Below are 22,652 nucleotides of genomic sequence, written 5' to 3'. Positions count from 1 at the left end.
GCTAAGATCCTTGAAAAATCAGTTTTTATACAACTTCAGAGTTTTTTGAATCAAAATGTGTCCCTAGAAGTATTTCAATCAGGATTTAAAGCTAACCATAGTACAGAGTCCGCACTTCTTCGCGTTCTTAATGACATTTTTTTATTCAATGACTCTGGTCACTCAGTTGTCCTTCTGCTTTTAGATTTAACGGCAGCCTTTGACACCATTGACCATGCGATTTTAATTTCACGCCTTGAAAACATGATAGGCATCCGTGGTACTGCTCTAAAATGGTTTAGATCATTTTTAACTAATAGAAAATTCTCTGTTCATTTAGGTAAGTCTTTTTCTTCTTCTGCTGCCTTGACCTATGGAGTACCACAAGGCTCCATTCTTGCACCAATGCTTTTTAGTCTCTATATTTTACCTTTAGGATCTATTTTTCGGAAACACAGGATTTCCTTTAATTTCTTTGCTGATGACACTCAAATATATTTGCCGGTGTGTAACAAGACTAACTCATCTCTAGATTCCTTAAAAAATTGTTTGAGGGATGTGAAAATGTGGTTATCCAATAACTTTTTAAACTTAAATGATAATAAAACTGAGCTGATTTGGTTTGGTACCCCTGAAATATGTGATCCTTTAAAACTAGGAGAACTGTCCCCATTCTGTAAACCAGTGGTTAAAGACTTAGGGGTTTTGCTTGACTCTTCTTTGAAATTTGATAATCAGATAAACGCAGTGGTGAAATCTGCATTTTTCCACTTAAGACTATTATCTAAAGTGAAATATTTTTTGTCATGTAAAGACTTGGAGGTGTTAATCCATGCCTTTGTGTTTTCAAGATTAGATTATTGCAACTCACTTTATGTCGGTGTTTCTCATTCAACTTTAAATCGTTTACAAGGAGTACAGAATGCTGCTGCAAGACTTTTGACTGGAACCCGTAAATTTGATCATATTTCTCCTATTTTAGATTCTCTTGGTTGGCTTCCTATTTCATTGAGAGTCGATTTTAAACTTCTTTGCTATGTCTAAAAGTGTTTAAATGGTGTAGCTCCCTCTTATCTTTCTGTACTTGTTAAGGTGTATGAGCTCCCTAGGTCCCTAAGATCTGAGAAAAAAGGGACACTCTGTATTCCAAGGTCCAAGTTAAAGCGAAGGGGTGATCGGGCTTTTTTGGTAGCTGCTCCTCGGCTCTGGAATAGCCTTCCACTCCAGATTAGATCTGCCCCCACATTTGGGTCTTTCAAAAACTACCTGAAAATTCACCTTTTATGTAAAAGTCTGTGAGTTGAGATCGATGACATCTATATGTGTGTCTTTCCTGTATATTATTTTGTGATGTTTTATTATGATGTGTTTTTATATGATGCGCTTCTGTACGTTTTTATTTTTTATTGTTGTATGGCTGTAAAGCACTTTGGTTCAACTGCCCGTTGTTGGAAATGTGCTCTATAAATGAATAAATGAAAATGAAATGAAATACACACGTAGTGCACGTACAGGACATAACAAAGCCATAGCTGGGTCTGCCTCCGAAGGCAGCGCTTGTAAGTTCACCACCTGATCTCTAAAGGGAGTGGTGGGAACTTTAGGCACGTAGCCCGGCCGGGGTCTCAGTTTAACGCTGGATTCAGCCGGCCCGAACTGAAGGCACGAATCGTTGACCGAAAATGCATGAAGATCCCCTATCCTTTTAATAGAAGCCAATGCAAGGAGCGTCAAAGTTTTTATAGTGAGAAACTTGACGCTCACCGTCAGCAGAGGCTCGAAAGGGCAGTGCTGAAGGGCTTTCAGCACCATGGACAAGTCCCAAGGAGGAATAGAGGGAGGCGCGAAGGATTCAGCCTCAGTGCCCCTCTTAAAAACCTAATGACCAGATCGTGCTGTCCCACAGATCTACCGTCTATGGGTGCGTGATGCGCGGATATTGCCGCGATATCTACTTTAATAGTAGATGGTGACAGCCTCTTCTCCAAGCGGTGCTGGAGATATGAAAGCACAATACTGATCGAGCATTCTCAGGGGTCCTCTCGCTGAGAGGTACACCAAACAACAAACAGGTTCCATTTCAGCGTATACGCCTGTCTCATAGACGGCGCTCGTGCTGCAGCGAGGGTGTTAGCTACCGCCTGGGGTAAACCACCTAAAACCTCCGCGCCCCGTCCAAAGACCACACATGGGGGTTCCACAGATCGGGGCAAGGGTGCCATAATGTGCCAGGGAGTCAGCCAGGGAGGGACTGTCGCGAGGAGAGTGAACTCTGTAAAACCAATTCCTAGTTGTCCGGTACGGCGCAACTAATAGAATGCGCTCCTCGTCCTCCCTGACTTTGCACAGTGTCTGCGCAATAAAGCTTACTGGGGGAAACCCCGCGGCCAGCTGTGTGCCAGTGCATCCACGCCGAGTGTTCCTTCGGATAATGAATAAAACAGGCGACAATGGGTTGTCTCTGAAGAAGCAAACAGATCTAACTGCGCTCTGTCGAAACATTTCCAAATCAGCTGAACCGACCGGGGCTGGAGTCGCCACTCGCTGGAGCGCGCTGCTCGTGAGAGCGCGACTGCCGCTGTGTTCAGCAACCCGACATGTGAATGGCACGAAGAGACCTCAGATACTTCTGACTCCAGAGGAGGAGATGACGGGCGAGATGTGACAGGTGACGAGAGCGCAGACCGCCTTGGCGATAGATATATGCTACAGCCGCAGTGTTGTCGGTGCGCACTACATCTTAAGCATCAAATCACGTTGATGAAACGGACGAGCGCAAGATATACAGTGCACAGCTCGAGGCAATTTATGCCAATGTCGCTGGAATGTCGACCAGACCCCCGAAGCGACGAGCCCGCCGTACGTTGTAGAGGCATCTTTGCCAACAATAGCATGCCTGGAGACCTATCTCAGTGGCATCCGCACCCTGAGAAATGCTGGGTCTGACCACGGGGTGAAAGTGTGACGGCATCTCGATGTAATTATAATACTGTGAAAGCCGGTGAGCCACGCTCTGCTCGGGACTAGGTCATGAAGCCAACACTGAAGCGGTCTCATATAGAGCAGCCCGAGCGGTGTCACAGCCGCAGCTACTGCCATATGCCCCAGAAGTTTCTAAAATTATTTCAGTGGAACCGCAACCCTGCCTTTAAATGTTTAGGCAAGTCAGAATTGACTGAACACACGCTTCTATGAGACGTGTTGTTAAATCTACCAAATCCCGTTACATTCCGAGAAAAGAGATTCTCTGCACCGGGCAAAGTTTACTCTTTCCCCAGTTGACCTGAAGACCGAGACGAGCGAGGTGTTTAAGTACACAATCTATGTGTGTGCACAGCATCTGACGAAACTGAGCTATTATGAGCCAATACGCCAAAACGCCAACACCGCTCTCTCTCTCAGGGGCTGCAGTGGGCCCTCCGCAACTTTCGTGAAGACACGGGGAGAGAGAGAGAGAAAGCCCGAAGGGTGAGACTTTGTACTGATATGCCCTCCCCTCGAACACAAAGCGGAGAAACGGCCTGTGTCGGGGAAGTATGGAGACATGAAAGTACGCGTCCTTCAGGTTGAAGGCTGCGAACCAATCCTATGGACAGAAACTCCTATATGCCTCCGGTGATCTGGAGAAAGAAGAGGAATTCGCTCTTTGAGGTTAGTGGGTGCCGATTGAAGTCGGCGGAACACAAAACGAAACCAAGGATTCCCCACCCGGCCCTCCTCCGGGGTGGGGGGGAGAATGATGCTTTCACCATCTCTTGAAGAGCGATCCTCTCCATCTTCAGATCGCCCGACTCAGAGCCGCTAAGTTTCATTTTCCACCTCTGTAGCGGGCTGAGTGGGCGGGTGTACTGCTTACGACAGGTTCCTCAGAGCTGCCGGGATGAAGGAACAAAAAAAAAGCCGTAGCAGGACGCCCTCGGCGAAAAGCAGACCAATATACTGACGTAACGGAGGGGGCAGCTAGGCTCTGACGTGGCATGATGCCTCAGTCTGCTCTAAAGCGGCCGATCATTGTTGGACACTCTCAGCCGCGTCGCCGAAATGGCTGGTCTAAAATGGAACATTAGGACGATTATTAACGACCTACTTAATGCCCGGAAGACACAACCAGAGATGGCGTTCCTGGACCACCGGGGGTGGGCATAGCACGTCCGGCGGCCTGTGGGGTGAACCCAGTCGCTCGTAGCGCCAGGTCAGAGCCACACAGGATTCTTTAGTTGCCGGACCGTGACCTCACCTGTGCAGATCCTTCAGTGCCTTAGCCTGGCGGACCTGCATCACGCCATGGCGCGCACGGCAGAGGCCGCCTCTCACAAGCCCGTGGGTCTGTGAGGGAAGGGAGGCTGGTCTCTTGGAGCAGCATAACCCTTAGCGGCCCCGCCGTCAGGAGAGGTGAGAGGTGATGGCTGAACGATCGGTTCCGGGAGGAAAACGAGTTTTCCACGACCGTGTCAACCAACATGCACCCCGGGAAGAAAGGCACAGAAGGTTGGGGCTGTTCTTGCAGTCCTGAAGTGCCAATCATCTAGGCGGGACGGTGCGGTGGGAGAGCCCCTACCCAACCCGAAGGCGGGAGTGGGTCCGAGTCAGCGACCGAATAGACGACCCCCTCTCCGATGCTGTGACAGACATAGAATCCTCGTGAGGACTGAAAGAGGACGGGAGCGCGTAGAACACGCGCCACCCGTCTCTTACGGTACCTCTGGCTGTGGATGGGGGTGCTGAGAGTCACTGGACGAACCAGCTAACCGATTCAGCACCGTTTATACAGAGATAAGATTTCTGGAGTTATGCCAACGCACCTTTAACGGGGGTTCGCAACGGAAAAACGGGGGTGACGTTCCCGGAGGTACAAAACCCGTCTCCGCCATCCAAGAGGTTCATGCTCTCTTAGGAGTATGAACCCTCCACGATCGCAGCCTCAGCATGCACTCTTGCGCACGAGAGAAAACGATCGTGGCCACCCGTGGACCCATACATTTGCTGCATCCAGAAACACGGACGAAAAGACATCTTTAAAAAGACGCTCCCGTCTCAGTGCAAGTGAAATGCTGTCTTTAAAAAGACGCAGAACACCGCAATACTCTTTTAGAGGAAACACTCTTTTAATGTGCTGATGTTGATGAAGCACACAGGGGAACGGCTACGCACACACTCAACTAAGAGTGAGAAAAAAGTCAAAAAATTAAAAAGAGAGGTGGAACACCCGCGAGCCTCCGCTGAAATGCCTTTGCCCAACCAAATCAAACACGCAGAGTTCTCCAAAGAGCAGAGAGTAGCTTCTCGTGAGCAGTCAGTCTGCCAGCTTTCGAAGCTAAAAAGCTGATTTGATAACTGCACCTGGCGCTCATTAAATACCTGTGCGGCGGGGCAGCGCCGGCAGATGCAATTATCTGCATGCCAAGTTCATTGGCGCTTTAAAGGTTTCTCGAAGCAGATAGGTCACCCGCGAAGCAGTTCTCAATTCCCAATTCGTCGGTCACGACGTGACGTCGTAGTGACCGACTGAAAGGGAACTAAGCTATCACTCTAAAAATGACTGTTTTTGGATAAATGTTGGACATAACACACCGCTGGGTTAAAATTGACCCAATGCTGGGTTGTTTTAACCCAACTGCTGGGTTATTATTACCCCCCGGTTGCATAACAACAACCCAAGATTATCATTTTAGCCCAGCATGGGGTCATTTTTAGTGATGGAGGACAGTGGGTCCCCAGAAGCTGAATTGACCTTTCGCCGGCCCCTCCCCCAAAACGGCCATTGTCCAATCTCACACAGCACAGCAACCGTTACTATGCGAGCACCTCCGACAACCATTCACGCCTGCAGCGTTTGTAAGCGGTGCATTCAATGGATAAAACATTGTGGACTGCCCCATTCAGTTAAATGTTTCGAACATTTACGAAGCATAAATACGTCTGCACAAAGGTAAGGCTTACAGCTAACTAGTTACAGTGTGGTCTAGATCTACTAACTAGAGGCAAGAACACAAATTGGACCAAAGTTATGATTTCCATGAATATAATTGCCAGAATGTTAACCTACTCTCTATGCTAAATTTAATGAGTTATTTTGCCAACATTTGTTAACATGTTAGCTAACGCTAGCTACATTAGCTGCTGTTGTGTTGGGACTTTCAGCTCCCCAACTTTATTTTTCGTCAGTTTACGACAAAGTCTAACATATCGCCCTTAACAATCAACTTTAAAAAAATTTGTTTTTATCTTTCATGTAGCATTTTATGAACGGAAAACCTACCCCTGAGTTTCCCAATCCCGTAAATGCTGTGCAATTTTATTATATTATACGTTTTATTTATTATATTATCTGTCCTGCAACTTTAAAGACAAAACAATTTCCTATTTGTGAAATCTATCACCATAAATAAAACATTATGATTCTCAAAACGGCTATCCTCAAAACAACAGACAGAGAAATGTTAGTTAGCTTTAAAGGCGGAGTCCATGATGTTTGAAAAATGCTTTGGAAAGCGGAGACGGCCCGACTAGCAAAACACACTTGTAGCCAATAAGCTGTAAGGGGCGTGTCTTCTCGTGCGGAGGAGAGAGTGTTTAGTGCGCATGTCCGAAATTAGCCCAGGATGGCGTTAATGCACCTGAAAGTTGTTTGCCGACCGCCAACAAAACCTCAGAAGAAGTAGAAGACATTAGCCGAGAGCATCAGAGGGAAAGAAAGATCGATATGGCGAGTAGTAAAGAAACGAGTAAGCCGTGTCCTGAGCGAAAAAAAGCTTATGATAAAGCAAGAAGCAGGACCCGTGTAAACATTGGGTCAGCTTTCCAGCGTTGGAGAGATCTGAAGGAGCATGAAGGCCTGCGATCGGACGCAGAGGTTGCTTTTTTCCTTCTCGATAGGTGAGTAACGTTGGTTTAGCATTGTTTCATCGAACCAATATATACCGTCTTCTGCATGATTATGCTTGTTTGTATATCTGCAATCGTGTTGTTCTTACCTTTTAGATATGATAAAGTCACGTTTATTTCCACACCCTATAAGCCTGGTGCGTGTAAACCTCCTCCGTTATCTGTTTCAAGCGTCAGCTCTCAAAGTGTTTCCGACAAGTAAGATCATTTGCTTATGTACTTTGTTTACATAAACATTTTGTCATTCAACATGTTCGTTAATTAATCGGTTTGCTTACTGGAAGTGTTTGTGTTTTTCCGATGCAAGAGATGTGTGTTTGATAGAAGGCGTAGAGAAGCTTGATGATACAACCCTTTCTGCCTCAGAAGTGATGGAAGCAAGGTGTTTTACTACAGAAAAAAATCACAGCAGTTGCATGAACAGTATAGACCATAGTATAGACCATTTCACAAAATGTAAACAGCACTGGTCCAGAAGCACTTCCTGTCTCAGTTTTTAACACTAGATAAACATTGGGCTAAAATACAACCAACAGAACATGTAGAACTGAATCAAAAAGTTAAACAAATATGTGTTTACATATTTTGAAGTGGTCTATAGAGAGTGACTTGATAACACTTTCTTTACTTATTTACTTTTCTGTAATACAACGTTGTACTTTAGTCTTGAAAATGGCTGTTAAAATCTTTTTAACAGTAATTGTTTATTTGTATCATTTTATATAAGCTGACAGCCACTTTTCTCTTTTTTTTCAGTATGTCATCACTAAATCTGAATGAGGACACAGTCAGTGTGGAGGACTTCAATGACATCCAAAATGCCACGCAAGTTACTTTGTTTTTATGTCATGCATCCAAGCATAGTTTATGTAACAGTTTTGATATTTTTTTGTTTGTTTTTTGTAGCATTGACTGGGAGGATCCAACATGGTATCCGGATGATGGAGATGATCAAGGTGTCACTGAGGAACTGTGTAGAGACACCGATAGTGATGATCCAGATTACAATCCACACATTTGTGTCCGGTATGTCTGTGTTTTTTGCATTTGGTCTGGGGCCATTACCATGAAGCCGGTTTAGTTGGTTAGCCGGGTAAGTTTAGGATTACTTTGTGAAAATCATGGGTTTTGGGAACCATGAAAATAGCTTGTACCAACAGGGCCTGATCACATTGGCTTGGTTTTGTGAACTTGAAACTAATCCTGTAACCCTGAGTTTGTTTTACCATTTTCATGGTACAGGCACCAGGTGATGAAATCCAGTGTTTTTAATTGAAACCTTATTTCTGTCAACAGCGCTGGTGGGTCTTTGCCAACACAGAACACACTTGATGATATTCCTGAGAGGAGCATAGATGACACAGTTCATGACATAGCAGATCTTGATGACGATGATGCAGTTGCAGACTTGCCACCTTTTCCTGACCAACCGAAAGTTGTTTCTGAGGATGACATACTCGGTGTTCCAGCATCAATTGCATACCATAGCAGCTTGCATCAGCTTGTACAGTATCTCCAAATACCTGTCGACACGTGTAAGAAAATAGAACAACGCACCAGGCAGTATTGCGGAGCATCAAAACCATTTCGAATTGAAATACGTTCAAGGGGCACTGCTGCAATCATTGAATGGGTAAAATTCTCTTTTTAAGTAATTGTGTGGTAGACCTTGCTTAAAAAAAAATAACTGTTCAAATCTATTGTAGACATGTCCTCGTGGTCACAGTGTGTGGAAGTGGACTTCCCAACCCTGCTTGAAGTTTGGAATGAATGCAGGAGACTTCATTCTCTCTTCAAATATCCTTTTATCAGGAAACAACTTTGCAAAAGTCGCACTGCTGTTCAAATTCATGAACATAAAAATGGTCAGCAGGACATTATTCTTCAGGATACAGGACCACTTCTGTGTGGATTCCATTCAAAAGTTCTGGGATAATAAGAGAGAAGAGAGCATTCACCAGCTTCAGTCTAAAGACAGTGTTGTTGTTCTGTGTAAGCCTACATTTTCAACATCAACATGTTTATTTATTACATTTAGTTTCCTTAAGATTTTACAGTAAATTTATTTCAAGAGTTGTGTGACACTGAGGATTGGTGGCTGTTTGCTCTCAAGCAATATACAGAACATTTATTATATGAATTTTAAAAATCTGTCCACAGGTGATGGTCGGATGGACAGTCCGGGATTTTGTGCGCAATATTGCACATATACAGCCATGGAGAATGACACAAAGAAAATCATCTACATAACAAACATTGACAAGAGGGAGACTGCACGAAATTCGGTTATCATGGAAAAGGAAGGTTTTCTCAGAACATTTCATACCCTACAACGCGAGGTCAAGCTGACGGAAATGTGCACTGATGCACATACCCAGATTTCAGCACTTTTCAGTAAGTCCTTAAAGAGTAACTAAACCCTTATCCAACTTTTTTTAGTTACTGATCTGTAAGAATGATGGTTTATTAGTGCTGTACATTGATTTTAGTAAGTTTTTTGACATTTGGATATAAAGTGTTTCAATACTGCAATATATGGTGTAAAAACGTCTTAGTGCTGCCCTCTTCAGGTTGAACGGTGGCTACTGCAGTTGAATTTTCCTATTGGATGTTGGGTCCAAAAAATGACTCGTGACGTAAGCAGGTTTAAGCTTACCACGCCCTTGTTACGATCTCACCACACACTTGTTACGAGCTTAGTTCGTCCCCTCTATCTCTGTTGGGATCTGCCCACTTTTCTTGCATTTTTCAAATATTGCCAGTGGGTGGAGTCAGGCTCTGACCAGGGGTTTAGTTACGCTTTAATATTTACTGTACAGCTAACAATGACTGATATACACAAACATATCAGTGTATTAAAATTTGATAGCAATTTACAATTATGCTTGTTTTCAAATGCAAAGCATTTATTTTAATTTCAGATCCAGCAAAGGGACAGTTGAGAGATGCAGGAGTACATCATTCCCTCGATGTGTGGCATGGTGCTAAAAACCTCTCTAAAAGAATACTCGCAGTAAGTAATGAGGCTATTTTAAAAAAATAACTCTTGATTTTACATTGTGTTTGTAGTATTGTTTGTTTACTTTCAGGCAAGTCAGCAGAAGCAGTGCTCCATTCTATTGCTGTGGAGTAAAGACATCTGCAATCACTTCTGATACTGCTGTAAGATGGCAGACAACTATGATACATTTTTTGTAAGTGTAAAACAAAAAAGATTATGATACCGAGACATTTGTAAGGGAAATCCAATCTATTAAATCCCCCTTTTTTGCTTTGTAGGACATGTGGATTGGTCTCCTCCATCATGTTACTGGTGAGCATTCATGGGCACTTGGTAGCTGCCATCATGGTCCCCTTACTGAGACCAGAGAGAGGAACTGGATTGAGTCTAACTCTGTAGCGCATCAGAAGCTTACAGAATTAGTTCTGGATGCACGATGGCTCAAGTACATACCCAAGTATCTGCATTTCAGGTGTGTAATCACATGCTTTTACCAGCTATGTTGCTCAACACTATATTCTGTTACACTATTATTTACTAAAATATTTACACTTTTTTTACAGATCAACTGCGGAACTTGAGTCATTCCACAATCACATACTGATGTACGCCAGCAAACGCTTCTCATTTACGCCCCCTGTGTACAATGCACGCATCTTGCTTGCAGCGCTGGACTACTGCCACCACATCAACAGATGCCCAAAAAAAACCGCAGATGGCAAAATTCAGTAAGATGACCCAAGTACTTTTATGTGCCGCAATTTCATTACTGTGTAATATACTGTGTATATTCTTTATATTTTTTTCCAGTAATACAATTTCTATTGGTAGCATGTAAAAACATCTAATTCGTACTATTAGCATCATTGATTGTGTGTGGTTAAATCTGTGAATTACAGCAACAAAAGGTGTATATGGATATGCATTTATATGGTGGCCAAGAAATGCTAATTTTAAATTTGTGCTTTGTGGCATTACAGGTACGAAAAACTATACAACAAAAAGTCACGCACATGGCGCTTGCAGACTGTAAAACAGCCAAAGGACTACAGTTATGTTCGGGACATACAAGCATCTATTCTGCGGTCAAGACTCTCATGTGATGTTGGGATACCACTTCATAAAAAACCAAGGCATCAAGACCCAAGATTACTAGGACATCTTTCCGGTGTGCCTCCACCCTCTACAGAAGAGCTATTAAGGACTCAAGTCAGCAGGGGAATAGGTTAGTAACTTTGATCTGATATTTTATTTGCACACAAGTATTTCATACCCATTTAAAAACCCTGAAGAACACTATCAGTAATGTATTTGCATTCTGCACAGGGCACTTGGAGGAACAGGACTGAAGAACAACCTTGTTCAGGAATTCCAGAAGTGGCACAATGTTACAACAACTTTTTTTAGTGTGTGTGCATTTGTAAATAATAAAGGCAATTTAGAATATGTTTATGAAGTTTTATTTTACATATTTACTTGTCAATAGATAACACAAACAGGCCCATGTTTACATATTTTACTTCTATAAATACTCTTAGGAACATTTTAACCATTTTACTTCTATAAATGGTCCTAGGAACATTTTAACCATTTTTATGCTATAGACATTCTTAAGAACATTTACAATTTTACTAATATAAAAACTCTATGAACATTTTTACAATTTTAGCAAAAGTTCAGTGATGTTGAAGGGATATGTAAATGAGAATGTTTATCTACACCCTTGTTGGAATATAGCCTGTGTATTGTCCCTGAGGATCTGGGAAGCGGTCACGGATCTTCCACACACAGCAGCTTGGTATTACAACTCGGTTTCCATGTCCAAGTGCACCATACTGCCACACGACAAATTGTCTGTAGGCTGCATGGCGGAACTGCCGGTGGTTTTCCCCAAGGTCTGGAAGATCCTGCACTGCCCTAATGTCATTCCAGATCCTCCTAGCCAGTCTAAGGACACCTTCTTCCAAAATGTAGAGTTCCATGTGTGGCAACATTGAAATGCAGAACTCGGGTAGTTGGCCACAGCACTTCCTCTCAATATCATTTGCCATCTCCCTGCATCTCTGGCATACACACCAGGATGGTTGGCCTAGAGTAGGGTGGGGTGCAGCAGCAGGGTCTTCGGCTGATGACCACAGAATGTCAAAAATCATGCTTGGGTCTCTTGTCACGCAACGCTGCAGAAGCTGCCGACTTTGCTCAAGGTCCAAACCATTAATTTTTTCCTGATTAGAAAAAACATATATTTTAGAAAATTGCAATATTTCACATTTTATTTCTGTGTAAAGTTTAGGTAAAAAATTAAATTCATTATATTATTATAAAGCAAAACTCTTTCTTAGAAATTTGCTGGGGCACAACGGTATAACTGAGTAATGTAACATTACTGATATTACACCTTTTTGGAAAATATCAAAAATCATTGGTGTATATACATAATGGTGCTTGAAATGTTACTGTGCTCACATTATGTAGCACCAGTGTACATACAGAGATAATACTGCTTTCTTTACATTACAGTAGCTAACAGTACTAACAGAATATAGCTTTCTATCAATTACCGTTCATAATATTAATCTATCAATTACACTTACTTGCGTTATTGTAAGTCTTTGAGCCTGCAACAAGTGCACACGCTCCAAGTCATCCGTTCTCAGGTGTTTATCCGCAGCGTTACGACCTCTGCCTCGACCTCTCCCTCTGCCTCTGGTTCTTGGTGTCGAACGTCGTCTTCCGCGTGAAACCAAGCTAAACCTTTCACGGTACAACACACACTCACACAGTACTACAAAACGACATTTGACCCGTATTTCCATAGTATTACTCATGATTGAATTCAACATATACCCTCGGCCAGCTGCCTCAGCATGTTCCGCCATTATCGTAGCATGGACTGCGTATGTAGCGTATGTGTAGGGCGGCGCTATCAAACCAGAGGTAGGACCAATTTCTGTTAGGGGCGTGTTTGTTTTGGTGATTTCAAATGTCAACATCGGCTTTCAAACATCATGGACTCCGCCTTTAAATGGCTTTGAAACACACGTAGGTTTAGCTAGCCAACATACCCTTGTATTTTAACAAAATAGCTATTAATAGACAATAATAGACTATACCATATGAAAGATAACTTACTCGGCAGTGCAAGAGCATGACTGGTCCACAAGGCTGTGCTGGTTGCATTTGAGTTATTTCTCATTTCTTGCGTGAGACCGGTAAGCATAAGCCTCGATAGTAGTCGTGTCTTCTTCATTGCATATTTTTATATTTTGAATATATCCCTCCACTGCATACTGTAACCCCTTTTGCCTCGATCTGGAGGAAATCGCGGCGGTATTGCTCCAAAAAATGTCACTGACACGCACGGGTATATCGCTTTCCGTCATGGCAATCTGTCACGCTGGTCATTTGTTTGTCGGAAGTAGCAACAGTAACTAAGGGGGGCGGGGCTCGGCGAAAGGCTAATTAGAGGCCTCTGCTATACAAATATAAGGACACTAACACCCTCTTAATCATGCACAAAACTAAAAAAAAATGGTCTTGGCTTCATTGAACAGACATAAATCACTGTTCTCAGTGCGTACAACCCTGCTTATCATAACAACTACTTCACTAGCAAAGCTTAAAGTAAACAAAACATTAATAGTTGAACTATTCATACAACCAGCAGAATCTTTATAATTCAAAGCAGAGTTTTTATCGCAGACCTGGAAAACCTGTCTGCAGCAGTAAAATCCCAATAAAGATAATGCATGGAGGGCAGATTTAGGACCCTTAGGACACACATACAAATATTTATCTTATTCACAGCCTACACAGATAAAGGAAGAATGATAAACTAAAATGAATAGAGTTAAGTCTGACTTCATTCAAAATCCGATTTAACAGGTGTTATTATTCAAAACAAGTGTAGTGGACATTTGCTGCTCCACAACATTGTCCCATGACATTATTACAAACATTGAGATAGAGACCACAAGACAATTTGCGACACAGTTATAAAATTAATGTAGAATGGAAAATAATTATCAGATAATACAGGCACGCTTGAACACATGCACACGTACCCCCCCACACACACATGGACACATACACAGTCAGGTATGTGTCGTTTATGGGATAATTTCATAGACTCAATGGTTTGTAAAAAATACTTTGCTGCCTTAAAAAATTTTTTCAATCAACTCAGATCCACAAGCCATGTCAACAGAGATGAGTTGTCACAACTTACAAAATACAGTTGAGAAAAGTCAACTCAATTTTACAAGTTATAACAACTCACCTGTAGTTATAACAACTCGTCTCTAGTCAAGATAAATAATAGTAAGTTGAAGTGACTTGTAAATCCGAGTTGATTTAACAAAAAAATTTAAGGCAGCAAAGAATTTTTTTTACAGTGTACTGTTTAAACTGTATATTCTATTCCCCTATACCCTGCCCCAGCCCCTAACCCTAATCATCAGAAAAACATGTTAGTAGTCTTTAATTTATGAAAAAGTACAATCTAGTATGTTTATTAAGCCATTCAGAAGGTGTTGTTACTGCATTATAAACATGTGTCACAGGTCGGAGCGGACCACAGATGTCGTGAGTCTCTCCCCTCCCTAGTTTCCACCTCGAGGAGGTCCCAAGAACACCCCAATGACCAGACACACAAGGAGCGTTAGTAATTTAAAACAAGCTTTATTTAAATATATTAAAAGGTAAGTAGGAGAAGGGGAAAGGGGATTTAAATCAAGCTCTCGAGGCCAGAGAGTGTTAGTCCTGAGTCGCTTTTGACTCCGTCACGGGGGCTCACAGGTAGGTCTTCTGAACTCTTCGTGATTTCCCTCACATGACCTCAACCAGATTATTCACAGCTTATCTTTGTTATGTGTTGCAGGAGAATTTCCGGTGGAGCCTTCCCTTCTTCCTGGACGTGAATAAATGAGGATTGTGAGTGATGCTGACAAAATAGATGAAGTGAGTACTAGAAGGTACACAGGGAAGTGTTTGAAGGGCAACTGGGCCTAGTATGATGAGACAGGCGTACTGGATTCTTGGCCTTCGTTGTGTAGGTAAGTATACAATGAATGCACGGGATCTTGACTTGGATTGTTCAGGCGAGTATACAGGGGTGATACACTGGCTCTTGGGTCTTGGGGTACAGGTGAGTATACAGAAGGGCACACTGGATCTTTACTTTGGGCATACAGGTGAGTATACAGGAGTAATACGCTGGCTCTTAGCTTTGGGCGTACAGGTGAGTATACAGAAGGGCACACTGGATCTTTATTTTGGGCATACAGGTGAATATACAAGGGCAATACGCTGGCTCTTAGCTTTGGGCTTACAGGTGAGTATACAAACGTATGGCTGAGAATGGGACAACTCACAGACCGTAGAAGAGGTGGACGACAGGCTTTAGCCCTTTGAAGCTTGGGGGACTGGAGAGGATGTATTTGCCACGACACTTGTAGCCTTCCTCACCGGGACAGACTTCTCCGACAAGACACTCAACACGGTCACTTCCAACCATAGGAAACACTCCCACGACGACGCAGAGGACCTGCAGGACTGGTAGCAGACAGACACACAGAATTCCTTCACAGATTTACTTGCTTCAGTGAATATATGGGGAAAGATACACCACCTCTTGGCTTCGAAGGGCAGATGATTTCTTTTTGAGTCGTCTTAGCGCGCTAAGAGTGAACGTTATCGGGGAACCGGGCCCATATCCTTTTCTTGTCTCTCTGGATGCTCACTGGCATTAATTGTCATCAGTTTTTTCGTATGAACTGTTTTATTCTGTCAGATGAACTCATAAAATGTGTCAATTCTGCTTTTCTCTCTTGCACAATGGATGAGAAGCACAACAGATTCAAGATTCAAGATTCAAGATTCAAATATCTTTATTAGTCCCCGAGGGGCAATTCAGTTTTACAGCCAACCCATCCAATAGGTCAATTAGCACACAATAAATATAAAAATATGTAAGTTAAAAACAATCATACACACATACAACACAACACACATTCACATGCCGGTGACAGAACAGAGCAGTGTGATACACCATCGAATGGTAATAATTGTTTCTCATTTAACAGTCTTATAGCTGAGGGAATGAATGAGTTTGCGTAGCGGTTCGTTTTTCGTATTGGCACATGATACCTCCTGCCGGACTGCATAATAACAAATCCATTCCTGAGTACATGAGCTGGTTGACACAGTATATTATCTGCTTTATGGACCACTCTCTTCGCCCATATAGAACCGAGATCATATAATTGAGTACCAGTAATGTTTGAACATACTTTAACAATGTCATTCAGACTCTTTTTTTCCTTCACACCCAGACCATTAAACCAACAAACAAAAGAAAAAGGTAATAAACTCTCAATAAATACCTGATAGAATGTGCATAGAATTCCTTTACATACTCCAAAAGAATTCAACTGCCTCAGTAGGTATATTCTTTGGTTTGCTCGCTTAATAATACTGTCCGTGTTCTCTTTGAATTTCAGATCTGAGTCGAACACTGTGCCCAAATACTTGTATGTTTGTACGACTTGAACACCTTCATTGTGTATTATACTCTGTGTTGGTTTATCACTGGACTTCCTAAAATCTATAATCAGTTCTTTAGTCTTTGACACATTTAAATCAAGGAAGCTGTCATCACACCATCTAACAAACTCTTCAAGGGCACTACTTTGATTACATTGATTGCCCTGTAAAAGGGACAAGAGTGCCGTATCATCTGAAAACTTTACTAAGTGGCAGTTCTCCCAGGATGACCTGCAGTTATTAGTATATAGTATAAAAAGCAGGGGAGAGAGCACACAGCCCTGAGGAGAGCCTGTGTTTGATACAATAACTGATGACATATTTCCATTTACATACACCTGCTGCTATCTATTTGTTAGAAAGTTTAAAATGAGCAATAGAATCTGTTCAGGTAAATTAAAATATGAGATTAATCTTTCAATGAGAATGTGTGGCTGCATTTTATTAAAATCTGAACTGAAATCAGCAAATAAAATTCTCACATTTGAGGCAGGTTTCTCAAGATGTTTATACACCTGGTCAAGGATGAAAAGCTTTGCGTCATCAACACCCTTACCCATCTGATATGCGAACTGTAGTGGTTCTAATTTATCTACAGTTAGGGGGATGATTTTGTCTTTCAGAATCTTTTCAAAACATTTCATGACCAGGGAAGTTAGTGCAATTGGTCTAAATTCATTGAGTTCTTTAGGGGATTTTGTTTTGGGGATAGGTATTATTGTTGATGTTTTCCATAAGTTAGGTATATCCCCACTATCAGCACATTTTTGGAAAATAGCTGTATAAGCCTCACTAAGCTGCTCAGCACAGTAGTAAAGTGTACGCCCACAGATAGCATCAGGTCCAGCAGCCTTACCTATTTGTGTACTTTTAAATAATTTTTTAACTTCTTCCTGTTGTATTTTTATTCCTCTATGAGGTTTTAGCTTTTTTCTTAGTGTGACTAGACTATCTGAGAAGGGTCTCTCAAACCTACAAAAAAAGTATTAAAAATATCTGGCAACTCGCCATCGTCTGTATCATTAAATTTGATCAGTTGCCTAGTTCTACATACCGGCTGATTAATAGATGCCATCGTTTTAATGCCTTGCCAGGCTGCCTTTAAATCCCCACTGTTATATTTATTTTCAATTTTATTCTTATACTGACGTTTTGCTTTCTTTATTTCGTTTTTGACTTCTCTTGAAACAGCTTTTTTCTCTGCCAAGTCTCCTGAGTAAAATGTCTTTTTTTTCCTGTTGATAACACTTTTCAATTCTTTCGTTACTCAAGGCTTATTGTTAGGATAAATGACCACTTTTTTAGATGGAATAATCATATCAACACAGTATTTGACATAGGCAGACGTTGTTTCTGTTAGTTCATTAATGTCATTGCCCGTATCATAAAAACAAGACCAGTCAGTACAGTCCAGACACCCCTGTAGAGAGGAAATACTGTCTTCTGTCCAGAGTTTTATAATTGTTTCCTCACGCTCAAGACGTCTGAATGCGGGCTTATACACAGGCATCAAATAAATACTGTTATGATAGGAAGCACCAAGTGGCGGCATAGCCATTGATCTATAGGCTCCATGTACTGAACCATAACATAGATCTAAAATAGTGTTCCTTTGCGTTGTGGAACAAGTTATATACTGTTCATATGATCTTAAGGTCTTATTTAGAGTACAATGATTAAAATCTCCTATAAAAAACTTGGGGGCCTCTGGGCAAATAGAATCCAGTCTATGAGTGACATCAGCGATCACCTGCGTTGCAATTGAAGCATTAGCACGCGGGTGGATATACACAAGCGTATAGAACAGCTGTTGGAATTCTCGCGGTAAATAAAATGGCCTGAGGGACACAGATAGCAGTTCAATATCCGAAGTGCATATTCTTTCTCTCACTACCACAGTGTTACAGTACCTTTTATTTACGTAGAAGCACACTCCTCCTCCCTTCCTTTTACCAACACTGTAAAAAGAATCCTGTGAAAAATACAGTAACTTGCTGGCAGCAATTAGCTAGTAAGTTGTTGTATTTCATTTCACAGTATTCTTACTGTAAATGTAATTGCAGTAAAATTAAAATTACTGTAAACTCTTTAAAAGTAATAATCACAGTACTGTATTTCATAACTACTATTGTAATAGGGATTACTGCATTTATTTTGTGTACTGTAAAATGAAGACACTGTTTGTCACAAAAATGCCATTTATTTTATCACTTTAAATTACAAAAATTCATAAATTAAAAATAGCATAGCATACATTTTTTTGTGTTACATTTTTTCTGTGAACATCTCAAAACTTCTCTGAACATATACATTTTTTTAAATATGTTAACATTTTTCTGTGAATGTTTCATTTAATTTCAACACTTTTCTGAACATACAAAAACACATTTTTTCTGAACACACAAAACAATCAATATTTATTAAAAAGTTTCTGGTAAATTACAAATGCATAAAAGTTAAATGATTTACATTTACAGAAGGATTTCAAACCTGAATATTGTTTTTCTCCAAGACCTTTTTTTCAGAAATATTATTCTTTTAAATCTGGACATGAACTAGTTGACTTCATGGGCTGGACTCTACCCTGTAATGAAAGAAATTGACTACTAATGTAAAAACAAGACAGATGGGTTGATGACATATACATAAAAGTTTACTTCGCAGTGTTTTACTTTTAAATAAACAATTTTAATTTTTTTATATGCTCTGTTGGTGGTTTGTGGAGTAAAATCTAATATTTAATATTTAATAACTGTCTACATTATTACTATTATAAAATTATACATGAATATCCCAAATTTCTGCCACAATACCATGTTTACAGTTAGTGATACAATAGTGAAATTTATGGTAAATATTTGTTAATTTGTGAATGGAAAAGTATTGTTTCACTCGACGCACCAAACACATATTTTGAAATGACGAACCACACACATGATGGGCTACATACATGTTGTGACAAACGCCCTCGAAAAAAGAAGTCACCGGCTGCCACTGTATTAGACTAGCTGTGCTGCTTTTCTACCTTTTGCATGGTGAGTTAAATTAAATGTTTGATATTTAACAATAGGACAACAGTTCATTTAAAAAAAAAAAAAAACACTTTAAGAAGTATTTTACTAATCGGGTAGTTGGTTAAAGAATGAGTACTCAAATATTTGTTCCCATTCTTAGTCAAAACTATATAAAAAAAACAAATAAGTGCTTACCTCTGGATAAATCCCAATGTAGTGGCTGCCTCATACATAGTATGACGCAAAAAGGCTAGAGCAGAAGCGAAATCACAACGGTCACTCAATTGGAGGAGAACTCTGCACTCGATGGAAAGCATCCATTTTTTGCCCTCAGATTGGACTCTCCTAAAAAATATTAAATAAAAGTTGACATTGCACAGTATTCAATCTGATATGGTTTACTATTTTACATAAGCAAAATTAATTGAAAACACTAGCCCTACATAACTACCTCTTTCTTTCCTATTAGATCAATAACCACTAGAGAATTTTGGAATATACGCACAATCTGACATAAAACTTTGTTCACACACAGTGACTTGATACAAATACGCTTTATAGATGAAGTAACCCCTTAAATTGACATCTATTATGTTGAGTGCTGGGATCATACCGAGCATGATGAGCCTTGGAGTGCTTAGCATGGAAATCTGGGCCTCAGCATCTGCTTACTGTAGGTCGAAGTTTCCTGTAACACAAAATAAACAAACAAAAAAATAACTTTTAGAAATCACAAGTACAATATTCATAAGAGTAAAAGTGTGTCAATACTGTACAAAAATAACTTGCATCAACCAAGAGAAAAACAGCTTCTTCCTGTTGCATGGTTTCTGTGCACTTTAACATGTTTGATATATTAATTTATACAACAGTTCTTTCTGGTTCTCGAATCTGATTGGCTAAGAGCTATGCGATATTCTACTGATAACGGCACAGTAACCGCTTCACCTTTCGTATCATTCCGCCACCTAGTGAATGGAGGTCCTTTAAACAGGCTCATCTCTGAATGGAAAAACTGCACGCAAACACGGACAAACACAGATGCGCTGTCTCATTAGTTCACTAGCTCGTTAGGGTTGCTGCGGTGACAGCATTTTCCCACCTGTTAATCAGCACGTGACAAATCCGATGATAACGATATCACCGTGTGGAAGGGGCTATAAATGCTCATGCAGACGTGCGCATTTTACTTTCACTTTTGAATCACGCAACTGTTTAAATGCAGCGCTTGCATACGCCCGGCCCAATAAATATTATAACAAAAACGAGTAAGACCATTCAGTTGTAAGTGTTTGCTCTCTCTAACGAAACTAAATGATTTAATTACAAGAAAAATATCAAAACGCTGGTGAAAGACAATGTCGCGGTGGGCAAGTGATCTAAACAATGAGAGGCTGAAGCACCAGTTATCACCGTTTCACAGACTATCGCGACAAGCCTATAGCTCGTAAATCAGTCTGTGAATCCACATCGGAAGCGACTATTCCGTCAAAGATCAGCGACTTCCATGTAACGGGACCCTCAGTGTATGTAGATAAAAAGGTCTCGTTCTAAGTTAATAAACACATAACGGTTCATTATGAAAGGTCTTTATACACCCCTGATCATATAGTTTAGTATATTATTTTGCATTTCTGTCAAGAGATCCTTCTAAAAATTACACACTGCACCTTTAATGGGAGTTATGTCTTGTCACATCGTGTGGACGATTAACACTTGGAAAGAGGAATGTAAACTAATTTTTTCTGAAGCAATATCTCTTATCAGAACGCGAAAACACTGTGGAACTGCAGGTAAGCACCGCAGCTTTTAAATGTGGACATTGATCATTTATTTTATCGTGACGTGACTATTAAAACATGTTATGAGATATCGCCACTGATATATTTAAAAGCAGCATGCAAAAACATCTCTCTGACACTGATAAATAACCGTTTTATATAGTACTGACAAGAACAAAGTGTAATAATAATCGAGTGCTCGTATCGCGTTAAGAATAAATGGGAAACCATAGTAACATTATAAAATTATAGTTTTATTAACTTTCACCTCGCGTCAAAACAATAACAAACACAGAAGACACTAAATATGAATAAGAAAACGATTAATAGTTTCATCATGACACCAAATACTGCTGATTTGATCTCATTTTGACCATCAAAAACAAACAAGGCCAACATGAGAGCCAGGGAATCTGTCAGAGATGTAGCCCAGAGAGGGCGGTGGTCAGCGGGGCGAGTGAACACTGACGTCCGCTCATGCTTTGGATCTCATACCTACCGAATCTCACTAAGCAAACGTTCAAACAGGCGCTATCTTTACTAATCGACTGCAGATTTAAATATAACACATATACATTCTCGACTGAACTAGTCCCAAAACTACACTTTGTGACCAAGAAACGGTAAAAAATCGTGAAATTATGAAAAATGTGTGTTATGCTTTCTTTCGAATCGGCCCCCTCCGTTTCCTCAGGCAGCAACGTAAGCGAGCAAGAGAAAAAAACGTGAGATTTAAACAAATATCGCGCCAATAAATACAAAAATACACAGGTTTAAATTAATTTTGGTTCACAATGCTAACGCTATAATTAAATTAAAGACTGGATAAGTCTTACCTCATATCTCCTCAGCTGCGTTTTCTTTCAGCTCGAGAGACTGGTTTCAGCCTGCGGAGGTCGCACTCGCATACGTCATCAACCCTGGTTTATTTAAGTTAACTGACCATTAGATTCGCAAGTCATAAGCATATTAAACAATTTACTATTAACTAAGAATAACAGTCAACTTTATAATTGTTAATGTTCTAAAATAAGCATTGAGACATGGCCAATTACTATTATTATTAAATTATTATCCTTCTCTAAACTAATGACGTTATAAAATGTTGCCAAACTAGAAAATATATCGAAATCATGCAGAATTATATATTTGTGGTAATAAAATTACAAAATGCACACACAAGACGGTGAAGTGTGCTGCTCATTCTCTCTCAGTGCACTCTTAAAGTTGAACAAACAGACTTTACAAGAGTAAACTTTGGAATTAAATTAGCAAATTTACCTTTCTGAAGTAAAAATTCAGATGAAAGTGTGGAATCTCATAGCTTTCCTTGGCTGAAGAAAAAAATCCTTTAGAAATTGCTGTATTGTGATTCACAGGAAAAATATTTTGAAAAAAGACCATGATGCTTTGCAGATTTACAGCAACATGCTGTATGCAAGTTCTACA

At 40.6% G+C, this 22,652-nt stretch overlaps 2 protein-coding genes and 1 long non-coding RNA gene across 4 annotated transcripts; 1 reads left to right on the top strand and 2 right to left on the bottom strand.

Moving 5' to 3' along the window:
* The first annotated feature begins 6,435 nt into the window (after window positions 1–6,435).
* On the top strand, window positions 6,436–11,311 carry LOC129455161 (uncharacterized). Its single transcript, XM_055219839.2, has 13 exons — window positions 6,436–6,855; window positions 6,961–7,062; window positions 7,172–7,246; window positions 7,621–7,890; window positions 8,161–8,497; window positions 8,571–8,856; window positions 9,025–9,258; window positions 9,786–9,877; window positions 9,954–10,058; window positions 10,144–10,337; window positions 10,429–10,593; window positions 10,846–11,090; window positions 11,192–11,311. The coding sequence occupies exons 1-9, from the start codon at window positions 6,683–6,685 to the stop codon at window positions 10,017–10,019; spliced, it is 1,635 nt and encodes a 544-aa protein (XP_055075814.2). The 5' UTR covers window positions 6,436–6,682; the 3' UTR covers window positions 10,020–10,058; window positions 10,144–10,337; window positions 10,429–10,593; window positions 10,846–11,090; window positions 11,192–11,311.
* A 44-nt stretch (window positions 11,312–11,355) lies between these two features.
* Window positions 11,356–12,894, bottom strand: LOC129426666 (uncharacterized). Of its 2 annotated transcripts, XM_055183125.2 has the most exons (3): window positions 12,713–12,894; window positions 12,460–12,619; window positions 11,357–12,090 (listed from the first exon to the last, which is right to left on the bottom strand). In XM_055183125.2, the coding sequence occupies exons 1-3, from the start codon at window positions 12,856–12,858 to the stop codon at window positions 11,581–11,583; spliced, it is 816 nt and encodes a 271-aa protein (XP_055039100.1). In that variant the 5' UTR covers window positions 12,859–12,894; the 3' UTR covers window positions 11,357–11,580. The 2 variants fall into 2 exon arrangements, with proteins under 2 accessions (XP_055039093.1, XP_055039100.1); XM_055183118.2 differs by having other exon boundaries at window positions 11,356–12,090; window positions 12,460–12,894.
* A 5,472-nt stretch (window positions 12,895–18,366) lies between these two features.
* On the bottom strand, window positions 18,367–22,204 carry LOC141351057 (uncharacterized). The gene is made up of 4 exons (XR_012359210.1): window positions 22,040–22,204; window positions 20,036–20,110; window positions 19,618–19,767; window positions 18,367–18,992 (listed from the first exon to the last, which is right to left on the bottom strand). It is a non-coding gene; the product is annotated as an uncharacterized lncRNA (long non-coding RNA).
* Between the last annotated feature and the right edge of the window lie 448 nt (window positions 22,205–22,652).

This window comes from Misgurnus anguillicaudatus, chromosome 19, assembly GCF_027580225.2.
Source record: "Misgurnus anguillicaudatus chromosome 19, ASM2758022v2, whole genome shotgun sequence".
NCBI lineage: Eukaryota > Metazoa > Chordata > Actinopteri > Cypriniformes > Cobitidae > Misgurnus > Misgurnus anguillicaudatus.
Note: the sequence above shows the minus strand (reverse complement) of the source record. Positions and strands in the feature narration are given on the sequence as shown.